General features: G+C 34.0%; 1 protein-coding gene and 1 pseudogene across 1 annotated transcript; both read right to left on the reverse strand.

Moving 5' to 3' along the window:
• Positions 1–4,536: 4,536 nt before the first annotated feature.
• Positions 4,537–8,613, reverse strand: LOC108999154 (annotated as a pseudogene).
• A 1,843-nt stretch (positions 8,614–10,456) lies between these two features.
• LOC108997524 (protein CHUP1, chloroplastic-like) lies at positions 10,457–12,477 on the reverse strand. Its single transcript, XM_035692839.1, has 6 exons — positions 12,457–12,477; positions 11,982–12,026; positions 11,570–11,886; positions 11,372–11,483; positions 10,804–10,935; positions 10,457–10,735 (listed from the first exon to the last, which is right to left on the reverse strand). The coding sequence occupies exons 1-6, from the start codon at positions 12,475–12,477 to the stop codon at positions 10,658–10,660; spliced, it is 705 nt and encodes a 234-aa protein (XP_035548732.1). The 3' UTR covers positions 10,457–10,657.
• Positions 12,478–18,841: the final 6,364 nt, after the last annotated feature.

An 18,841-nucleotide genomic window follows, 5' to 3' on the forward strand; every position in this document is an offset into this window, starting at 1 on the left:
TAATATATTAGACTATATATATAATATATATAGTATCATATATAATGTCATCTATAGTACTAGCATAGATAGTGTCATCTCATTAAACCATAGCTAAAATATAATATGTTAATATATTAGACTATATAGATAACATATATATAGTGTCATCTAATTAGACTATAACTAAAATAATAATATATTAATATATTAGTATAATATTTAAATGTATTAAAGTGGACCGTTTGAATGTTTTTACAAACCTTTCGAACGGTATTGCATAAATAAGTTTTCGCGGACGGTCATTTTCACAAATGTTCGAACTATTAACAAAACTTCATTTTTTCCAAGTGAACCGTCCATTTCCGCTGTTTAAAGCCGCCGTCGCCACCGCGAATAGTGCCCAATCGAAGCCTATTTCTCTAAGCACTGGTATGCTATTTTTCTAACTATTTTACCGTTTACATTTCGGTTTTTGATGGATTATTTGTTTAAATTAGGATAAAATAATTTATCCATCAATACTCACCGTAAATTTGCTTAAATCCATTGTCGGAAGGTTTATTTAAGTCTCTTTCAATTTGTTTGTTGAAAAATTGATGGAATCGAAGGATTCCATGGATTTCAATGGCTGAGTCAACTCAACGAAGGCGCTGAGTTAAATTCGCATACCGTTCGAACCCTGGTTAGTGCGTTCGAACGGTACGATCCAAACAAATAGTAGACTGTTTAAACATTGTTTTATACGTTCGAACGATATACCAGCCAAACATGTTTGCATACCGTTCGAATACTATTTTAAGCATTCGAACGGAATAATTAATTTTAGTAATATTAGTGAATCGATATTTTTATTCCATATTGTAGTTTTATTAAATCTTTGCGAGAATAGATACTATATTATAATTAAATTAATATAGAAATTTATCACATTTTATTAAATATTTAATTTCTATTAAATATTAATCTAATTAATTTTAAATAATGTGATATTATTTTTATAAAATTCTATTGTTCACAGTGTCTCACTTTATTAAATTATTATTCGTATGTAATTTAGTAATTAATTATTTATTATATTTTTATCGTTAATGTATTGATAAACTCTTTAATTGTAAATTTCAGGTTGATTAAAATGTATTCTTCTAGGGCGGGACGTAAGCGATGCAATCCAGCTGAGACTAGTATCAGTCCAGGTAGGGAGATGACTCTTTCAGTAAAGCGACAAGTGAAGCTTTCTGACTTCCAGAGTCTTGTCTGGGAGGGTCATTCCCTGCCATCAATCTTCGGAGAACGTGGTTGGGGACCTATCTTAGAGGAGCAGGAGGAGTCATGGGGGACCGTCTCCTATATTGACATTATTTCTGAGTTCTATAGAGAGTTCAGTGGTGCCAGCCGAAATGACGGAGGGGCATACAGGATCTTTGTCTAAGGAGTTTCAGTTGTATTTTCACGGGACGGACTCGCTGAGCATCTTGGTATTCCTAGGCTGCTAGATGCATATCCAAACGTGGTGCTTAGAGAGTTTGATCCTTCAGCTGAGGCGAAGACAACTGAGGAGGAGGCACTAGTTTATACAGATGAGGTTGATACCCTTGCTGATCATAAGGTGAGGGATTTGGTTGTTAGTCCAGATGCTCTCCCGTATGACGGGACAAAGAGCATTAAGCAGGCAGATCTATCTTCTTTCTTCAAGATCCTGAATTTGATAATCGCCAGTAATATTGACCTTCGGCAGCACAAGGCAAAGGTTGGCATTGACCGGATGAAATTTTTGATACGGGTCGCTTGTGGTATTCCTATTGACCTGGTGGGGTATATATTTGACAGGATTCGATCAGAGTCTTGGTACATTTCGACGAATATACTATCATTCGGGATCCTGATCACCCGATTTCTGCTATTTGCCAGTGTTGTGCCTGATGTTGCCAAGCATCAACGAGAGCCGATTGGACTGATCGACAGTACCACCCTCTCATGCAGCACAAGACACTCGAGACTGCGTCTTCGTGGACATGTTCCAGACCCGGTTGATCCTCAGAAAGATGCACAACCGGAAGATCACGGAGTATCGACCGCTGGGACATCCAGACAAACCGAGACATCAGTACACAACCCTACTCGTGAGGACATGGCCGAGGTCGTGCGTGCAGCGATCAACAGACAGACATCAGCGTTGATCGATGCAGTGCGTATGGAGGTTCGTTCTGCTGTGTTTGAGTTTTGTACAAAGATTACTAGTACCATCTCTGAATTACGTACGAAGCTTGATGCCATGTCTGCAACTCAGGTCACCATCAGTACTCGACTGACACAGATAGAGTAACGCTTAGCTATAGTCGATGAAGTGTGCAAAGATTTGCCGTCTTAGTACTTTCTACATTTTAGTTATTTATTTATTTTGTTTTTAGAATAGACAATATTTAATATTTTGTAAATTTAGTATTTAATTATGAATTAGTATTAGTTTATATTTTCTAAACTGATTATTGATTGATATTAATCCTATAATTAAATTGATAAATTTTTTATAATTACTAGTTAATATACATATAATTCTAAAAAAAACATATGATCACCTTTCGAACCATGAAAATAACATTTGAATAGTATTGATTCATCATTCGAACTGTGAATATTGTAAGTTCGAACGGTATATCAAACTTCCGCTATATTAATGTTACTTAATGCACCAAATTGCACGTTCGAACAGTGCTAATTTATCATTCGAACAGTAAAATTGTACGTTCGAATGTAATGCAGTTTTCCGCTATAATAATTATACTTAACGTGCCAAATTGTATGTTCGAACAGTGCTGATTAATCATTCGAACGGTTAAAATTGCACTTTCGAAAGGTGGAATAATTCTCCGCTATCATAATATTACTTAACACGCCAAAATGTATGTTCGAACGGTTAAATTTAACCGTCCAAACGTTAAAACATTACATTCGAATAGTTTCATTATTAGAGACAAAATATTTCGTTCCTAATTATACCGTTTGAACGGTTTTATTCTTCCGTCGTTTTTTTGGGATGAAATTTGAAATTCATCCCAAAATCTCACTTTTTGAGACAATTTTCATTTCGTTTTAACATAAAATCGTCCCAAAAAATCTTTTCTATTGTAGTGACATATACGTAGTGTATATTCATATTAGAATATTATATATGCATGCAGGTCATTTTTTAATTAATGTTCAATGCTAGTAGTACTAATCAGAAATATATTAATTAATTTACACAAATATATTAATTTATGGAAATAATTGATTTTGGAAACTATTTGGAGTACGGCTTTCTTATCATATAATTATATATTTTGGTTCCAAGAATGAATCAATAAAAAATCCAGCATGCAACCAAAGAGGTCGATTATGATCATCAGCTCAGATCGAAAGGGTGAATCACTTGGGCTGGTCTGGTTTTATAAATCTTACAAATAATCTCGTCACATTTCAATATCTCAACATGATCATTCAAGTATAAATATTTTTTAATTTTAAATTTTAAATTTTTTTTCTAATCATTACTTAATTATTACCACTTTTCCAAACTTTTAAACAAAATATAAAAAAATAATTCAACATTTTTAAATCTAAAAAAGAAATTATATTAAAACAATTATATTCTAATATCGTTTAAATTTTAAAATTTTTTTATTCAATTTTTTCTCTCTCATTTTTTAAAATCTCATAAAAATCAGCTCAAACTATTTTATTAATTAATATTTATAAATTATTTTATTATTATTTATAAATTTTTCATCTCATCTGTGTAAATAAACTAAATATGAATCAGTCGTGAGCAGGATTGCTTCTCAATGCAGCTGGATTTGAATGTTTACTAACTAGCTAGTCCTTAATTGACAGGAAAATCTCTACACGACAAACCACTATCCTCTTTTCATATATACGTTTAAATTATTGTTTAAGACAAGACCTTGGAAATCAGGTGGACGTACGCGTCCTTAATTTGGCCAGAAGAATCTTGAGGGTACGTAATGGGGTGGGGGGAGTTGGAAATTAGACTCCGTTTGGTTGTTAAATTCATTTAAATTCAACTCAATTCAGTCTAATTTTAAATTAAGTCTAATATCCAAACACCCAACTGAATTCATTTGAGTTCCTTAATTTGGCTAGAAGAATGATTCTTGGGTTAATGGGGTGGGGGAGTTGGCAATTTCAAGTCAACCTCAATCTAAAGTCTTCAAGTATATATGATATAAAGCGGTGAGTTGCCGCTTACCCATTATAAAGATAATATGATCAATACAATGTTATAAAGATATCATGTTTCTAAGACATCAAGTCTCGAGGACATCAATATACTACAAAATTATTATATCAAATATATCACATAATATGGACTCAAAAATAAATAGCATACCCACAATTAATTTCTAAAACTCATGATAAATCACATGAATATATGCATAATGTATTTCCAAAATATATATTTCAACCATTATGAAATTTACTCAATTTCCACTAGTACCCAACTAGCATTATAAATTATTCTTCTTACAATTAACTTAATTAGATATATCAGTTGACCTAGTCTTTGCAGCGAAGCATCTCTACAACCTGGGTCATGGTGGGCCTATCATCCTTGTCTTCTGCAACGCATTTCAAAGCCACCTTGAGCAGAAGTTCCATCTTAGCCGAGTCATATCTGCCGGCCATGCTTGGATCTACAATATCCTCAATATTCCACGACTCCCTTGAAGCTTCACCATCAGCATGCATGATCTTCTCCCTCACCAGCGTGTCCAATCTAGTATGCTCTTTCGCCCCTCCGCCACCAGAGCTATGCTGCGTACCAGTGGGGCTCTTTCCAGTAACCATTTCCAGCACCACAATGCCATAGCTATAGACATCAACTTTAGAGGTGATAGGAAGATTATAAACCCATTCAGGAGCCATATAACCTCTACTTCCTCTCATCTTTGAGAAGCTTGAATGATCATGCTCACTTCTATTCACTAGTTTAGACAGACCAAAATCTGCTACCTTTGGTTGATAGTTGGAGTCCAAGAGTATGTTATGAGGCTTTACATCACAATGTAAAACCCACTATAGGCACTCTTCATGCAAATAAGCTAGGCCTTTCGCTGTGCCCACTGCAATATCAAACCTCTTTTTCCAATCAAGTTCGTTAGAAGTAAGTTTTTCTGCTAAGGATCCATGCTCCATGTACTCGTACACCAGAAGCCTATGCTTTCCCTCTGCGCAGTAGCCCCAGATGTCTATCAAGTTCATGTGGTTAAGCCTCCCAATGGTGTTTACTTCTGCTAGGAATTCGGCTTCTCCTTTGTTAGCGTCGTCGAGTCTTTTGAAACGCAACTTAAAAGGGCAAAGTGTGATTTAAGAGTTGTACATCACACCAATCTGCACAAAATGTTTTCAAATTACTTACCTTATTCGAGTCTCGATATTGTCTAATGCCAAAAAACAATCTATATTATTCTTATTCTCCCAATGCATTAAAAAATTAATTTCACAAATTTTGTGTTCCAAAATTTTTTAATTCAAGCTTTCCGAAAATATTAGTTATTATCAAATTTCCTAAGTTTATTCTTCCTTAAATTTATTTAATTCAAAAATTTCTAATTAAATTGGAAAATCCATCATCAATATTTTCGAATTATTTATAATTAAAATATTGATAATTGAAAAAGAGAGACGCTGGCAACCGGGTGGCCGGTAGTGTAAAACTCATGTTTACATCATCCAATACAAAACTACCACGTCATAGGTCAATGAAAAACATTTATGTATCTGCCTCACACAATCTTACCTCCCCCCTCCCGCTCTCGTAATTTTTTCTCCCCCCTTCCTTTTCCCCTTTCCATGTACGGCTAGAACCACCGCTGAGAACTATCGCTGGCTTTAGTATATGATTTTTTATGTATTTTTTAAAATTATTTTTTGTAAAAATTTTTTTAATACTTTTAAATATTTAAAAAAATAATAAAATAAATTTAAAATATTATTAAAAAATACTTATTTAATCATAAAGTAAAAAAAAAATATTAAAAAATACTTCCTCAATTAATAAGTAATCATAATTAAGGAAGTATTTTTTAATCATATTATAAATTTTTTTATTTTTTAAAACATTTAAAATTATTAAAAAAATCTATATAAAAAACAACACATAAAAAAATACATATTAATACAAGCGGTAGCTCCCAACGGGAGCTAGGAGCGGGACATTTAACATTTTCCATGTGAGATTTGGATGCTGAGTAAAGCCTACCATACGAAAATATTTGAGGTAGGTTGACATCAGTTCAGCACTCAAACGCAAAACTGATAATGCTAGGAACATATTGGCCATGATAGGATCCATTCTTTTGACTAAGAATAAAACTACTTTACCTTCTCACTTTAACCACTCTATTTGACTATTGATTAATTTATTTATTTTTTACTTAATAATTAAAGAAGTGATTTTAAATATATTGATATATTTTTTTATTTTTTAAAAATATTTAAAAGTATTAAAAACATATTAAAAAGAAAAAAAAACCACTGGATAGTACGCTCAGCGGTAAAAGTGGGACGGCAGAGTAGCCCCACTCTTTAACTAATATATTTCTCTTACTTAATTGAGACCTCAAATTTATATACAAACTTAAATGGATCTTGATCTTTCTGTATATGAGAGCCAAATCTATAATATTGAGATCAAAGTCTGCTGCCGGTATAAACATTTCGCGCACTAATAAATATTAAAAGACACTTGATGTATTTAGCTCTCTCCCACGTGAAATCTTCAAGTCGGGGCAAGTACGTTACAGAATTTCTTCCATATTTTTTCATATGTTAGCCAAACAAAAGTACAACATTTATTATTGTTGATATAATTAAATTCTTTGATAATATTAAATACTGATCAATTAGTACTATAATATCTATTTAATATTTTCCCTATATATCTCACCCGAGGGATGCGGTGCATTATGAAATTATATACAAATTACAAAATGTGGGAGAGAAGCACTCCTTCCAACCGCCCCCCCCCCCTAAGTACTTAAAATCTGATTTTCATCGGAGAGGAGGAGGAGCCTCCTTCTACCCTCTCCTTCCTTCCCTCCTTCTTTCATTCACTCACCTTATCTATCAATAAATCTTTTGCTTAGTTTTATTTTGCTTCCTTCAAAATCGAAAAAGAAAGATTTATAGGTTTTCGACAACTCCTGAAAGACACGTGCAACACAAGCAGATTCACAGGTCAAAAATCGTTTAGAGAAAAGTGATGGTTTTGTAAAAATCATCGCATGTGGTTCTCACGCGCCGCCTGCATGTGCATGTGGTTCTCACGTGCCACCCATTCCGGCAGCTCACGGGTCATCACGTGCCAGATCATTGGACTTGCCACCTCTAGACCGTTTAGATCTGAACTTTGTGGCTGAAAAGAGATAAGTACGTTCCCTTCACGGGCCGTCACAAGTCTACTGGAGTTGGTCCAAACTGTAATCCGTCTTTTTTCACATCTATCTTACTACTTTCCTTTTTTGTTTCCTTATTATTAATTAAAATAAAAAAAAGAGTTGGTCTCTCGGACGTTTATCTGTAGAGGATGAGTCATCTAGATGAAGGGTGGGGTTGAGTCTCTATTTAGACATAAAGTATTGTCTCTTAGATGTTTATTTGTAGAGAGTATCAGCAACAGTGAAGACCAGACCAGTCACAAAAGGAAACAATGTACTAGTGGAGTTTCAAATGCATTATTTTAGTTTATAATGTCATATTTGATATGGGAAAATCTCATAATGTATCCGATTATGGATGTAAATTTTTCTAATGAATGAATTATGAAAGTTTTCCTTAAAAAAAATTTATATACAAAACTTCGTCACATGATGTGTATATAGTACTCAAAGTTAAAACTCAATTATGATGGACAGCTTGTTTGATATATGGCCGGTACTTCAAGTTCTCTGTGTGTTGATTCTCGTTTAGGCAGCTTCTATTTTAATACAAAATATTGATAAGACTTATTTTCTAAGCAGGCTGCATATTATATATATATATACACACACACACACACACACACACACAAATATTTTACAAAGTCTGTTACAGGAGTGCATGAAGGGTCCTTAATATCCATCGCGGAGGTCAAGGTGGCAAGCTGCAGGAGGGATTTTATTAGGGATACTAGTGGCCAGTGGGTTATGCTATAAAATTGTCACTACAAGAAAAACCGTATTTACCGGCGATTTTTATATTGCTGGAAATTAAATCGCTGGGATTGATTCTTATTTGCAGCGATTTTATAATCGCCGCAGGTTTTAAACATCGCATCCTGCTAAATGTTGATGACTTAACTATGTCTTTTTTTGCAGCGATTTATTATGTATATAGCAGCGAATTTTTTCGCGGGTTGGCTAGCCAGCGATTATAAAATCGCCGCAGAAAATATCGGCACCATTTAATATCAATATCGTCGAATACAAACTCGCCGCAATTGAAGCGCATGGGCGCCAAATGCACGAAGTGCCTTTTATTTTCCCCCCAAGTTTATTTCTCCACATGTCTGCCCACTTCGACGCGCGAGAACTCTTCTGCACTAAGACCCATTGCACCAAAAGACTCCATTTTCAAACCCAAAAGCTCCGACATCTCCAGTGTTCTATCATGGCATCAACTCCGCCATCGTGAGCTTTTGACCCATTATTCGAGTCTCATTTCCCCACACTGGCCTTCTCCCTTCCGTTCTAGGTTCGAAGAGATCACAAAACTTCAAATCCCACAATCGACTACCCTAGTGTTCTCCATTGCTCCTATTCTCTCTCTTTAGGAAGCTAGGTCCTACGTTTGTGGCTCCCCTTACAAATTTCAAATCCGTGCCTCGTGGAGACATAGAAGTTCATATTTGGGGGTTTTCAAGAATAATCGAGTGGTGGCTCCAGGTATCTCTTGCTGCCATTGCATTTATCTTCCCCCCTCCACATTTAATCGTAGGTTGCATTACGAATTTGTTGTCGTCTTTAGATCTTTTCATGATTTTTCCTTCTGTGAAACTGATGTGCATGCTCCTCTGTTTATTTTGCTGTTTAATGTTGTGTATGATCTGCCTCGTGTGTTTGAGCTGCTGTATCAGTTGTGGGCATTAGATAATTTTAATTCACCAATTTTTTTTTTTTTTTGGCTTATCAGAAGCTTTTCTTGTAGAATTTATGGCTCAGTTTTTGGCTTATCAGAATGTTTTTCTGCTAGAATTTATGGCCCAGTTTTTGTTACCGTATTTAGTGTAAGTTAGTGATATCTTATAATGCTTGAAGAAAGTGCTGCAATTTTTCCTATAGTATATGAATTTCTGAAGTTGTTGCACAATGTAGGGGATTTCTACACGCTACCATAGCTCATTTCACTAGAAAAGGTCTGCTTATATAACTTACTAATGACAAGGATTAAAAAAAAGACAGTATTTGGTGAATTAAATACTGCTACCTTATGAAAAGGTCTACTTATGAAGATGTGCTAAAAGTCCTAATATATAATTATAGGACACATTTCTGCCAAATCTATATCATTTTTTTTTTCATTTCAGAATTAGACTATATATATATATATATATCAAGCCATTTAGAGAATATATATGGTCTTAGCTAGTTATTTCATTTAGAGAAGCAGATCAACAGTGGGGTCATTTCTCACTCGAGTTCTTTACCAGCTTTAGGAGCTTACTGTCTACCTTTTCTGATTTCATAGCTGTCATTTACGTCTGCTTGAGGAAACATCTCGTAACGTTCTTGTTTTCTCAAGTTATATGTCCTGACGTAGTGATTGACTCTGTTGAGCGTTTGATTTTGCATTTATGAGATGGTTATGTGATATTGACGTTGCTAATTTATTATGCTTAGGTTTGGTGGGTATTGTTTCTGTGAATGCGATTGGTTTGGTTTAAGGTACAGTATTTTGACTCACTAGTTAACTGTGATGGCGTAAAAGTTACAATATCTGCGCAAGTTTGTTTTGCCGGATTTGATCCCTAGAGTCGGAGAGTGAGACACGTTGGAGGAACCATTTCGACTGATAGGTGGCGCTAGCTTGTATGTTAGGTTTAGGATCAATGTGATGTTTGATGGGCTGGCATAAATTTTCATGTTGAGCCTACAAACATTCCGAATGGCTCTCCCCTGAAAGCATGTCTGTGCATTCTTTCCGTGTAAATCTAAGCAAGGAAAATAGAATGACATTTGCAAGGAAAATATGATTTCCACACATTTTATTATTCACCAATTTTTTGGGGTTAAGACTCCCTAGGCAGCCAAGGAAGGAATGGATCTGTAACAACTTTGAGTCATTAGTAGTAGATCCTATGTAAAATGAATGGTAATATTTTTGCAGATGTAATGTGTACCAAAAAGATAGGAAGGATTCACTTCATCAGCTTTAAGGTTACCAATGTTTGCCACAGTATTGATCGTGTATTATCATAGAGTTTGGTGCCTAGGTTGGCAATCAATGGAACTTATGTTGGTACTCAAGTTAGTAACCAATGGAACTTACCCTTGTCTAGAATATATACCCATATATGTAATCATTGAAAAACTAACATGAATAAACTAGTAAGGATACCTCACTTGCCAGTGGATTTATAATATTCCACTTAAAAGTTTCAATATTCTAACTTGTACGGCGTGTTTAGCAATGCATGCAATCATTTTTCACTATCCAATCCGGCTTTCTTTAATTTTTCAAATGCTTGTATAGCCTCTGCATCAAAACCACCTGCAAACTGAAGATTCTGGTGGTTAATAAGATAGATATTGATGGGTGCCATTCATTTTTTGGAGTCCGTTGTACCTGGTGTACTCGATATGCATATCGAACTCCTTGAAGCTTAAGATTCTCTTCACATGAGCATTCATCAGCCTGCAGTTCGTTAGCTATCCTTTTCATGTATTCCCTGGCGAGCTTCAGTGAACTTAGTTTCATCTGCTAATAGTAAAAAGAGTTAGGGTTTGCATTTATTATGATTGTTGGTTTTGGTGGAAGTGGAGTTATTTTCCAATATGAACTGATGGCCGATCTGGAAACCCTAGTGTAGATTATTGAAATGAATACATAGAAAAGACTCGATGGATTGCTGGCCGTTTAAGTAATCCTAGCTTGATTACTTATCAAATATAAAAAAAAAAAAAGTAATCCTAGATTGATCATTTAGCTATGAAGTTTTGGCATCTTTTGACACTAGTCAAAACAATTGTGAAAGAGAGTTTTCTGATTAGTAGAACTTTGCTTGGTTGATAGTTGGTGAGATAATTTCCATTGCAGTCATTCTATTTCTATTTCTATAGTTGGTGAGATGATAAGCCATTGTTATCAGTGGAACCTCTAAGCTTTGGGTAAAGATCGACCAGGTGATGCGTACCTGACCGAGTAGACCTGTGTCCAGCATCCACTCCCAAGGTATCTGGAGATCCTTGTATCTCTTGATTGTGCTTTCCCTCATCCTTTCAATATTGTCGATACTTTGCTCCAACCTTTTGATTGAAATAAGATAGTTGAATTAGTGTATAATGTGGAATGAAGTATTAAACTTTTAACATAACAGTATATACATGCTCGCCTGTCTTGCAATGCCTGTATTCTTCTTAGAGCCTGGGTCAAAGGCTCTTTTGGGTTGTCCACAAAACGTGAAACTTCAGATTCAAGGCTTTTCAGATCTCGGTAGGTGCAAGCTGCTTCCCTTAGTGCATCTGCTTTTCGTTCTGGCCATTGTGGGAAATGCTTCAGTACAGCTCTTTCATCAACCAACGAAGACAATTCCCCATCTAGCCATTTCACAAAAGCCTCCACATCAGAAACATCTCTATAAGTTGCAGACTCTACCTCTTTAGTGAGAAACTTGATGAATTCCCCACGTCTTTCCACATCTGACTTTATCTGATCAGGAGTTTGTCTTATATCAGCAGGGGGAAATTGTTTAGGGGTTAGGCAGGTAGCTAAAAGTTAAGACTAGGGTGCACAACCATACTTACAGCTTTATGATATCTTGAGCGGTTTTCAATTTCTCCAATCATGTTCTGAATAAAATTTCATTTTATGAATAAAATTCCCCTTTTATCCAATCTTTTCCATTTATTTGCTGGGAAATGTTTATCTTTTATTCCTTTTAAAACTGCTCAATAGCAAATCCTCCCTTTTTTTGCCATTCTCATCTTGATTCTACTTTTATTATCCTTCCAAAAACTATTACTATCTAGAGCTACTGGTTATCTATTTATTACGGCAATAATATATGGACATAGTCTACGGTTACTTGGTCTAGAAGCAGTAGGAAGTAAAGTGATAATAACTGAAAAAAATTTCCTGTCTCGATTCTAATATGACTTGCATTATGTTGATCTATTATTCAATTCATTATCCTTATGCACTGCATTTTATCTCTAACATGTGCCTTCTTGTAAATAACATCTCTATAACATGTACCTTCAGCTTACTCGTCACTTATACATCCCTCTCCTCGTTGTCCATGTCAAGCATATTTGGGGGATCCGATTAGATACCATTAAGTTGTGTTCATTCCCTCGGTTATTGTTATAGAAAATTTTAGCAGCCTATCTCTCTGAAATATGCAAAATCAGTTCCTACATAGCTTGGTGTAATAAATTCCCTTATCTATAAATTATACGAGAATAAGATTATACCAGTGTTATCTTCAACCTGGTTTAGACCCAAGCTGTCTCACCTTAGAACCAGTGTTATTTTCAAAGCTTGTGGTTGTTGTATTACCAACTATATATTCCAATCCTTTATACATAAATCGCTGCCAACTTTATTTCTTATAATATCCATGGAAGCATTCTCTATTATCTTTGACTGCTGCTGCCATTATATTAAAAAGCATTATATTATGGGAAAGTTCAAATGGCCGCTTCTATTAGAAACATAGTTTTGTCTTTGACTTCGTTGAAGTACTTGACAGTACATGCAGTGCCCTTATATAAGAGTTGGGAGTGATCATTTGTCATTTGGCAAACGGCTAGTGTCATATATATATTCTCTGTATATGAGTACATATATTATATTGAGTATAATATATGTACTCTTGCCCTGCAGATCTGTCTAGTAAATACATTTCATTGTTGCACTTGCCATGGAAATCTGTTAAACTATAACAGCATAATATATATGACTATTACTCAAGTTTTTCCCTTCCCTTTTCTATATATATATATATATATATGATAATTCACTTCCATTCATTAAGAATGATTACGAGATTTGACCCATATATATTACTTATTCACATGAGTAGATCAGAGGGAGAGCTAGGGATGTTGGTTCTGTTCAATTAGCATTTATGAATCCAACCTTTTTTTTGGTATTATTATATAGATCATATGTATGCATACAACCACCCGGTCGCATGCATGAGGCACTTCGTAGGTTCAGTCGATCCGTTCAATCACTTTTGGAACCACTGTATATATTAGCTTTTTGATATTGCTGTCTGCCTAGCTACCGGCCTGCAGCAATCGTTTTGGGAAGTATTAATTTTTTAATTTGGCAGATTATATATGTTTATATTTTGTGTATAATAAGCTTAATTAATTAAGTTGAAATTGAAATTAAATCATAGATCGATAAAGTTTGAGAACCATCAAGATATTAACATTAAGCATGCTGCCTGGTGCTCTGAGGTTCTGATCAGCACCAGAATTACTTTGTAATAATTTATAAATTTTCTTAATTTGCTGCTTAAATATTTATTGATCAGTTGATGAATTATTTATTGATCAGTTGATGAATTAAAAGACACTACAAGAAAAAGGCCTTTTCCCAGGGATTTTATATCTGCTGCAAAAGAAATCGCCGCAATAAGATATTATTGCCAGCGATTAAGAATTCGTCGTACGTTTTAAATTCCAATCCTCATAAAAAAACCGGGCCGGTCCCAAATTAAGTTGGCAGAGGTTTGTGCCCAGTTTTTGTACTTTTTATATATATATATTATAATTGCATTAGTCTAAACAGTACTAATATAAAAAAACAGACATCCACGTTATAAATGTTGGAATGATAACTGCATGCACGATTTCAGTACCACAACTAGAAATAGAAAGCTGGAAGATTTACACGAACATAGATATATATAAATATATATACATACATATTATATATATTAGTTTCTTCTCTAAAGTTCTGCTTGATATATATATTCTCAACCAAGGCATTAAGTATAATGAACTACTCCTCTAGCTAGCTAGCTAGGCTCCATATGGTTATACTCCATATATATCCTCCATTTAAAGAACAAATAATGTATGTACACAACCTGCAGGCACGTATTTAATGCAGTTTATTGTTAGAGGTAATTAATGAGGAATCTGATCCCTAGCTATTGGACTAGGGCTTCTCAAAACAGTGTCATCTTTTACTCATGATATAGCATTAAATGTAGGCTTATTGAATGTGCAGAAGTTTATTTCTACTCTTTTTAATATTGAGAAGATCTTCTGTTTTAAATATTGAGTTTGAATCATTTTTTGACTATGTTTAACCCTTTATGACTATGTGTTAAACTAGTGGAGATGAGAATGTATTATTTTTAACACTTTTCTTCAAGATATAATGCCTATGTAAGCAACCGATGATTTTATTCAAACTAGTAGGTTCGATTAGAATTTTCTGGTTTGTCAAGAGCTACTCTTGTATGGGTGTTCTATGCTTTCACACAACCTTGATGTGAATTCTCTCGTTTTCTTCGAATCTAGTATGCTTGGGTTGTGTACTTGAGATTGTGGTTAAATGAGGGATGTTTAAGAGCATGAATGTGCTAAAGCTGCTAGCTGTCCATGGTAGTGCAGTAAATTCTGCACTGCACTCTGTTTTGCTTGCATGCTGTCCATTTCATTCCCATTTTTCATTTGCATCTTTTGCTCAACCAAAGTTATTTCTTTGTATGAAAAACTGTTAAAAACAAGGGACAAAAACCAGCCATCTTGTAATCTTTAAGCTTTAACTTTTCTGTACTAAATATTGAGGCAAATATTATTTCCCTTGGGATGAAGGAGATGAAGTTCTTTTTGCATATAGAGATTAATTTATCTTACAAAGTAAAAAGCTGATCAATAGGTTAATTTATCACAGCAAACTATATAAATTTATATTAAGGGTGTATATATAAGTAGGTATGTATTTTAGTTTCTATGCAAAAAGAACTATTTGTAATTTCTGTTTGTGATCAACCAAACATTTATCTTTGTATGTGATCTATAAACATATACTTTTATTTGCAAAATGAAGTTGTACTAGGCTATTTGTGTTATTACTTTTAAGAATGACACAAATATATGAATCTTTTATAGATACATATTTGTGTTATTACTTCTAATATTTAGTCTATAAAGCCACCACCCGGCCAATTTTGTAACTACTAATTAAATGAAAACTAAATAATATTTGTGTTGCTTTTGCTTGACTTGATTTTGAGGGCTAAAATGCAGAGAGCAATCATTAAAGTAATGTAAGAGCCATATAATGCGTAATCTCTGTATGAAGTTCAAATAAAAATTCATGTCCAGCTATGCTTCAAAAATAAAACACAAGTTTACTTACAACTTGTGTTTTATTTTTTTCCCGTGTAAAATGACATTGATCCTCTACAGTTATATATGTAGCTTAACTAGCTTTGTCGCTTTGGAAATTCTAGTAAATATGTTTTCATTGCCACAGCTTGAGCTGCAGATGATATATATTTTTGCAATCACGCATGCCTCCCATTACATTCTTAAGCCATAATGGAGTCCCTGAATTCACCTCCCAAATTATTGTATGTAGTACTTCTGATCTCTTGATCCACTTCAATATTTGGTCGACTTGAACATGCATGTCTATAATATGGTCTTTTCTATATCCATATACACTCACATAGTACTTAATATATAAGTGTGTGTGTATGTGTGAGGCTACGTACGTAATAATAGGAAGGGATACAATGTTTTCCAAATATTCATTTCATTGAATGCAACGATTACATAATGCCTTAGAAATCTGCTATAGGCATATGATATAGCAGGTAATGACTAAATTCTGGTACTGTCGAGAGGGTGGAGTTATTTTTGCAATGCATATTTCATTTATATTTATTCCTTTATATTTAATAGCCACTACGTTTTTTGTTTTCTTTAACATAAATTCCACTACTGTCGAAAACTTAGATTTGTTGAAAATCATGGGAAAAAAGCTTTATTGTTCAAATCTATAGTACTCTTTGCTTCCCTATTCTGTTCACGGCATCCGGTCGCTTGAATTCTGTCGATTAACGCTTGTCTTTCTCTTTTGATACATCAAAACTCAATCCTTCACTCAGTTCTTAGTAAGAAGTTTCCTGCAAGTGTATTTCAGATAATTAAAGAGAGATGCCCCCAGTCTTTAAGCTAATGTCATTTTATAATTGGTTGAATAAAGTGTCCCAACTCATCATGATCTCTTGGCTTCTATATCAACCATGAGATGAGGAGCCTTGATAGGTTTTGTAGGTCGGGCCTTTGAGAAGGAGCCTTTAATACATTAAGTTTCTTGCAGAGCAGTTTAGGGATGAATTGACTGACCTCTTGATGTGCTGCACTTTCAAATATTCTCTGGCACTTTAAAGCACCACATCTTTTTAATGTCACTTGGTTGCAGTACTTTGTCTCATTGCCTTAATTTTGTCATGGAACCAGCTGCAAAAGTTCTCTTGCTGCACTTGCCCCTCTTCAAGCAGTACTATTTGATGTGAATGGAACTTAATGTGATTCAGATCCACTCCATTACCATGCCTTCCGTGAAATGCTTCAAGAGGTGGAATTTCTTTCACTACCTACCTTATCAGCAAAAATATAAAATAAAATACCCATAAACTCAGATTTCTGATTCATAATTCTATTAATTCATGTCTCTACATTTCTTTAGATCACGTTCTTCCACACCCAGAAATAAGCCTTCCCTTGGCTATTGAATTATGACAAACATTTTGATCTTTAACTTAAAATATGTGAGGAAAAAGCAATCAAATCCACCATGATGAAATGGATTTATGGCAGCTTACTTGTTGCTTAGCCAAGGGAAGCTCATAATTTGTATGAATTTAATATATATATATATATATATATATATATATATGAACAATAGTTATGTAGGATTGACAGAAATTGTGGTGGTGTACAGATTGGTTTTAATGGAGGAGTTCCAATTACTGAGGAAGTCTACGTGAAGAATATTTCACACATATATAATGATGATATTGCTGTGTTACTCTTCCCATTCGTTGTCAAAGGGGCTTGAAGTCCACAGACTATTTGAGGTATGTTTTCATCTTAGGTCATATACATTTCAGAGGTATTTATAGTATTAGAGTAATAATAGGAAGGGATACAATGTTTTCCAAATATTCATTTCATTGAATGCAACGATTACATAATGCCTTAGAAATCTTCTATAGGCATATGATATAGCAGGTAATGACTAAAAAGGAATAAAAGTTTGTTATAACAAGTTTCTTTGACAAGTATTGTATATATATATATATATATATTATATATTGCATCCTCTATCTAATATAAGCCTCCTGGATCGTCATTCTAAATTCTTTGGATTTTTGTTGTCCTAATTCCTTCTATATATCTCCAGTATACATACATGAATAAGTCACATTTCGCATGTGATTAATTAAATGTTATAACAGTTTTTGTGATCATTTGACTTCTGAAGAGGGAAACAAATCTTAATTAGAAGCCATGAGTACTACTAATTAAGATAATTGAAATGAAGCAATTAATTAAGCTGCTGATCAATGTTGCAAATTAAAATTAGGCTGTTGCATTGTTGCATTTTCAGATTTCTTGATGGATTGGATATATATATATATAAGAGTCGTGCTAACACCACCGACAAATTCTATCGAGAAGGTTAAAAGTTTTATTTAATTTTTTTTTTCATATATTTTTTTTATATCTTTAAATATTTTTTTTAAAAAAATCAAGAGTATCATTAAAAAAAATTTACTTAATCACTAAATAAAAAAATTAAAGTATGGAGACAGTTGCTTTGCATGAAATTGGGCACCTTCTTGGACTCGGGCATAGCTCAGTTCAAGGAGCAATCATGGAACCCAGTATCTCTCAAGGAGTGACTAAAGGCTTGCATGCAGATGATATTGCAGGAATTAAAGCCTTATATAATGTTTGAGAAATGTCTAAGAATTTAATGGGAGTAGATTATTATAGAATAAAGCATTTGTTGCTTATAAAATAAACTGTGACGATGATGGAAGTAGGCCATATTGTTTTGGCAAGAAGAGGGATATGGTTTAATAAATTAGTTGTTAAGATTTACGTCTTAAAGCATTAGATTGAATTTTCACTTTATTAATATAGTCGAATTTAGATAATCGTGAATATCTTATTAATTTGGGCAATTGTAACTCCTGAGATGAATTGATGTGCTCAGTTATAATGTATACTAATAATTAGGTGCATGCAGCTAACGATCCACAAAGAAACCCTGCACTAGCATCAAAGAGCTTTAGGAATGGAGTTAGCTCCAGCGGTGATACGTCATCCAGTGCTTCATCTGAAGTAACTTCAGCAACTCAAAAGAAGACTAAGGGAACTAATCCTTTTGATCAAGTGTAATTCTTCCTGCAACCAATGATTTGGTACTAATCATTTGGATGATTGTGATGCTTATTTATTATTAAGGATAAAAGCTCAGTTTGTATATGAGAATACATTAATACACCACCCCATTGTAATACATATGAGTTTGGATTTTGTTGATGGGCTTGGATGGAACTTTATGTATTTATTTTGCATGTTATATTGATTAGCAACTTGAATGAATGAGTTTGGAT

This window comes from Juglans regia, chromosome 8 (assembly GCF_001411555.2).
Source record: "Juglans regia cultivar Chandler chromosome 8, Walnut 2.0, whole genome shotgun sequence".
Taxonomy (NCBI): Eukaryota; Viridiplantae; Streptophyta; class Magnoliopsida; order Fagales; family Juglandaceae; genus Juglans; species Juglans regia.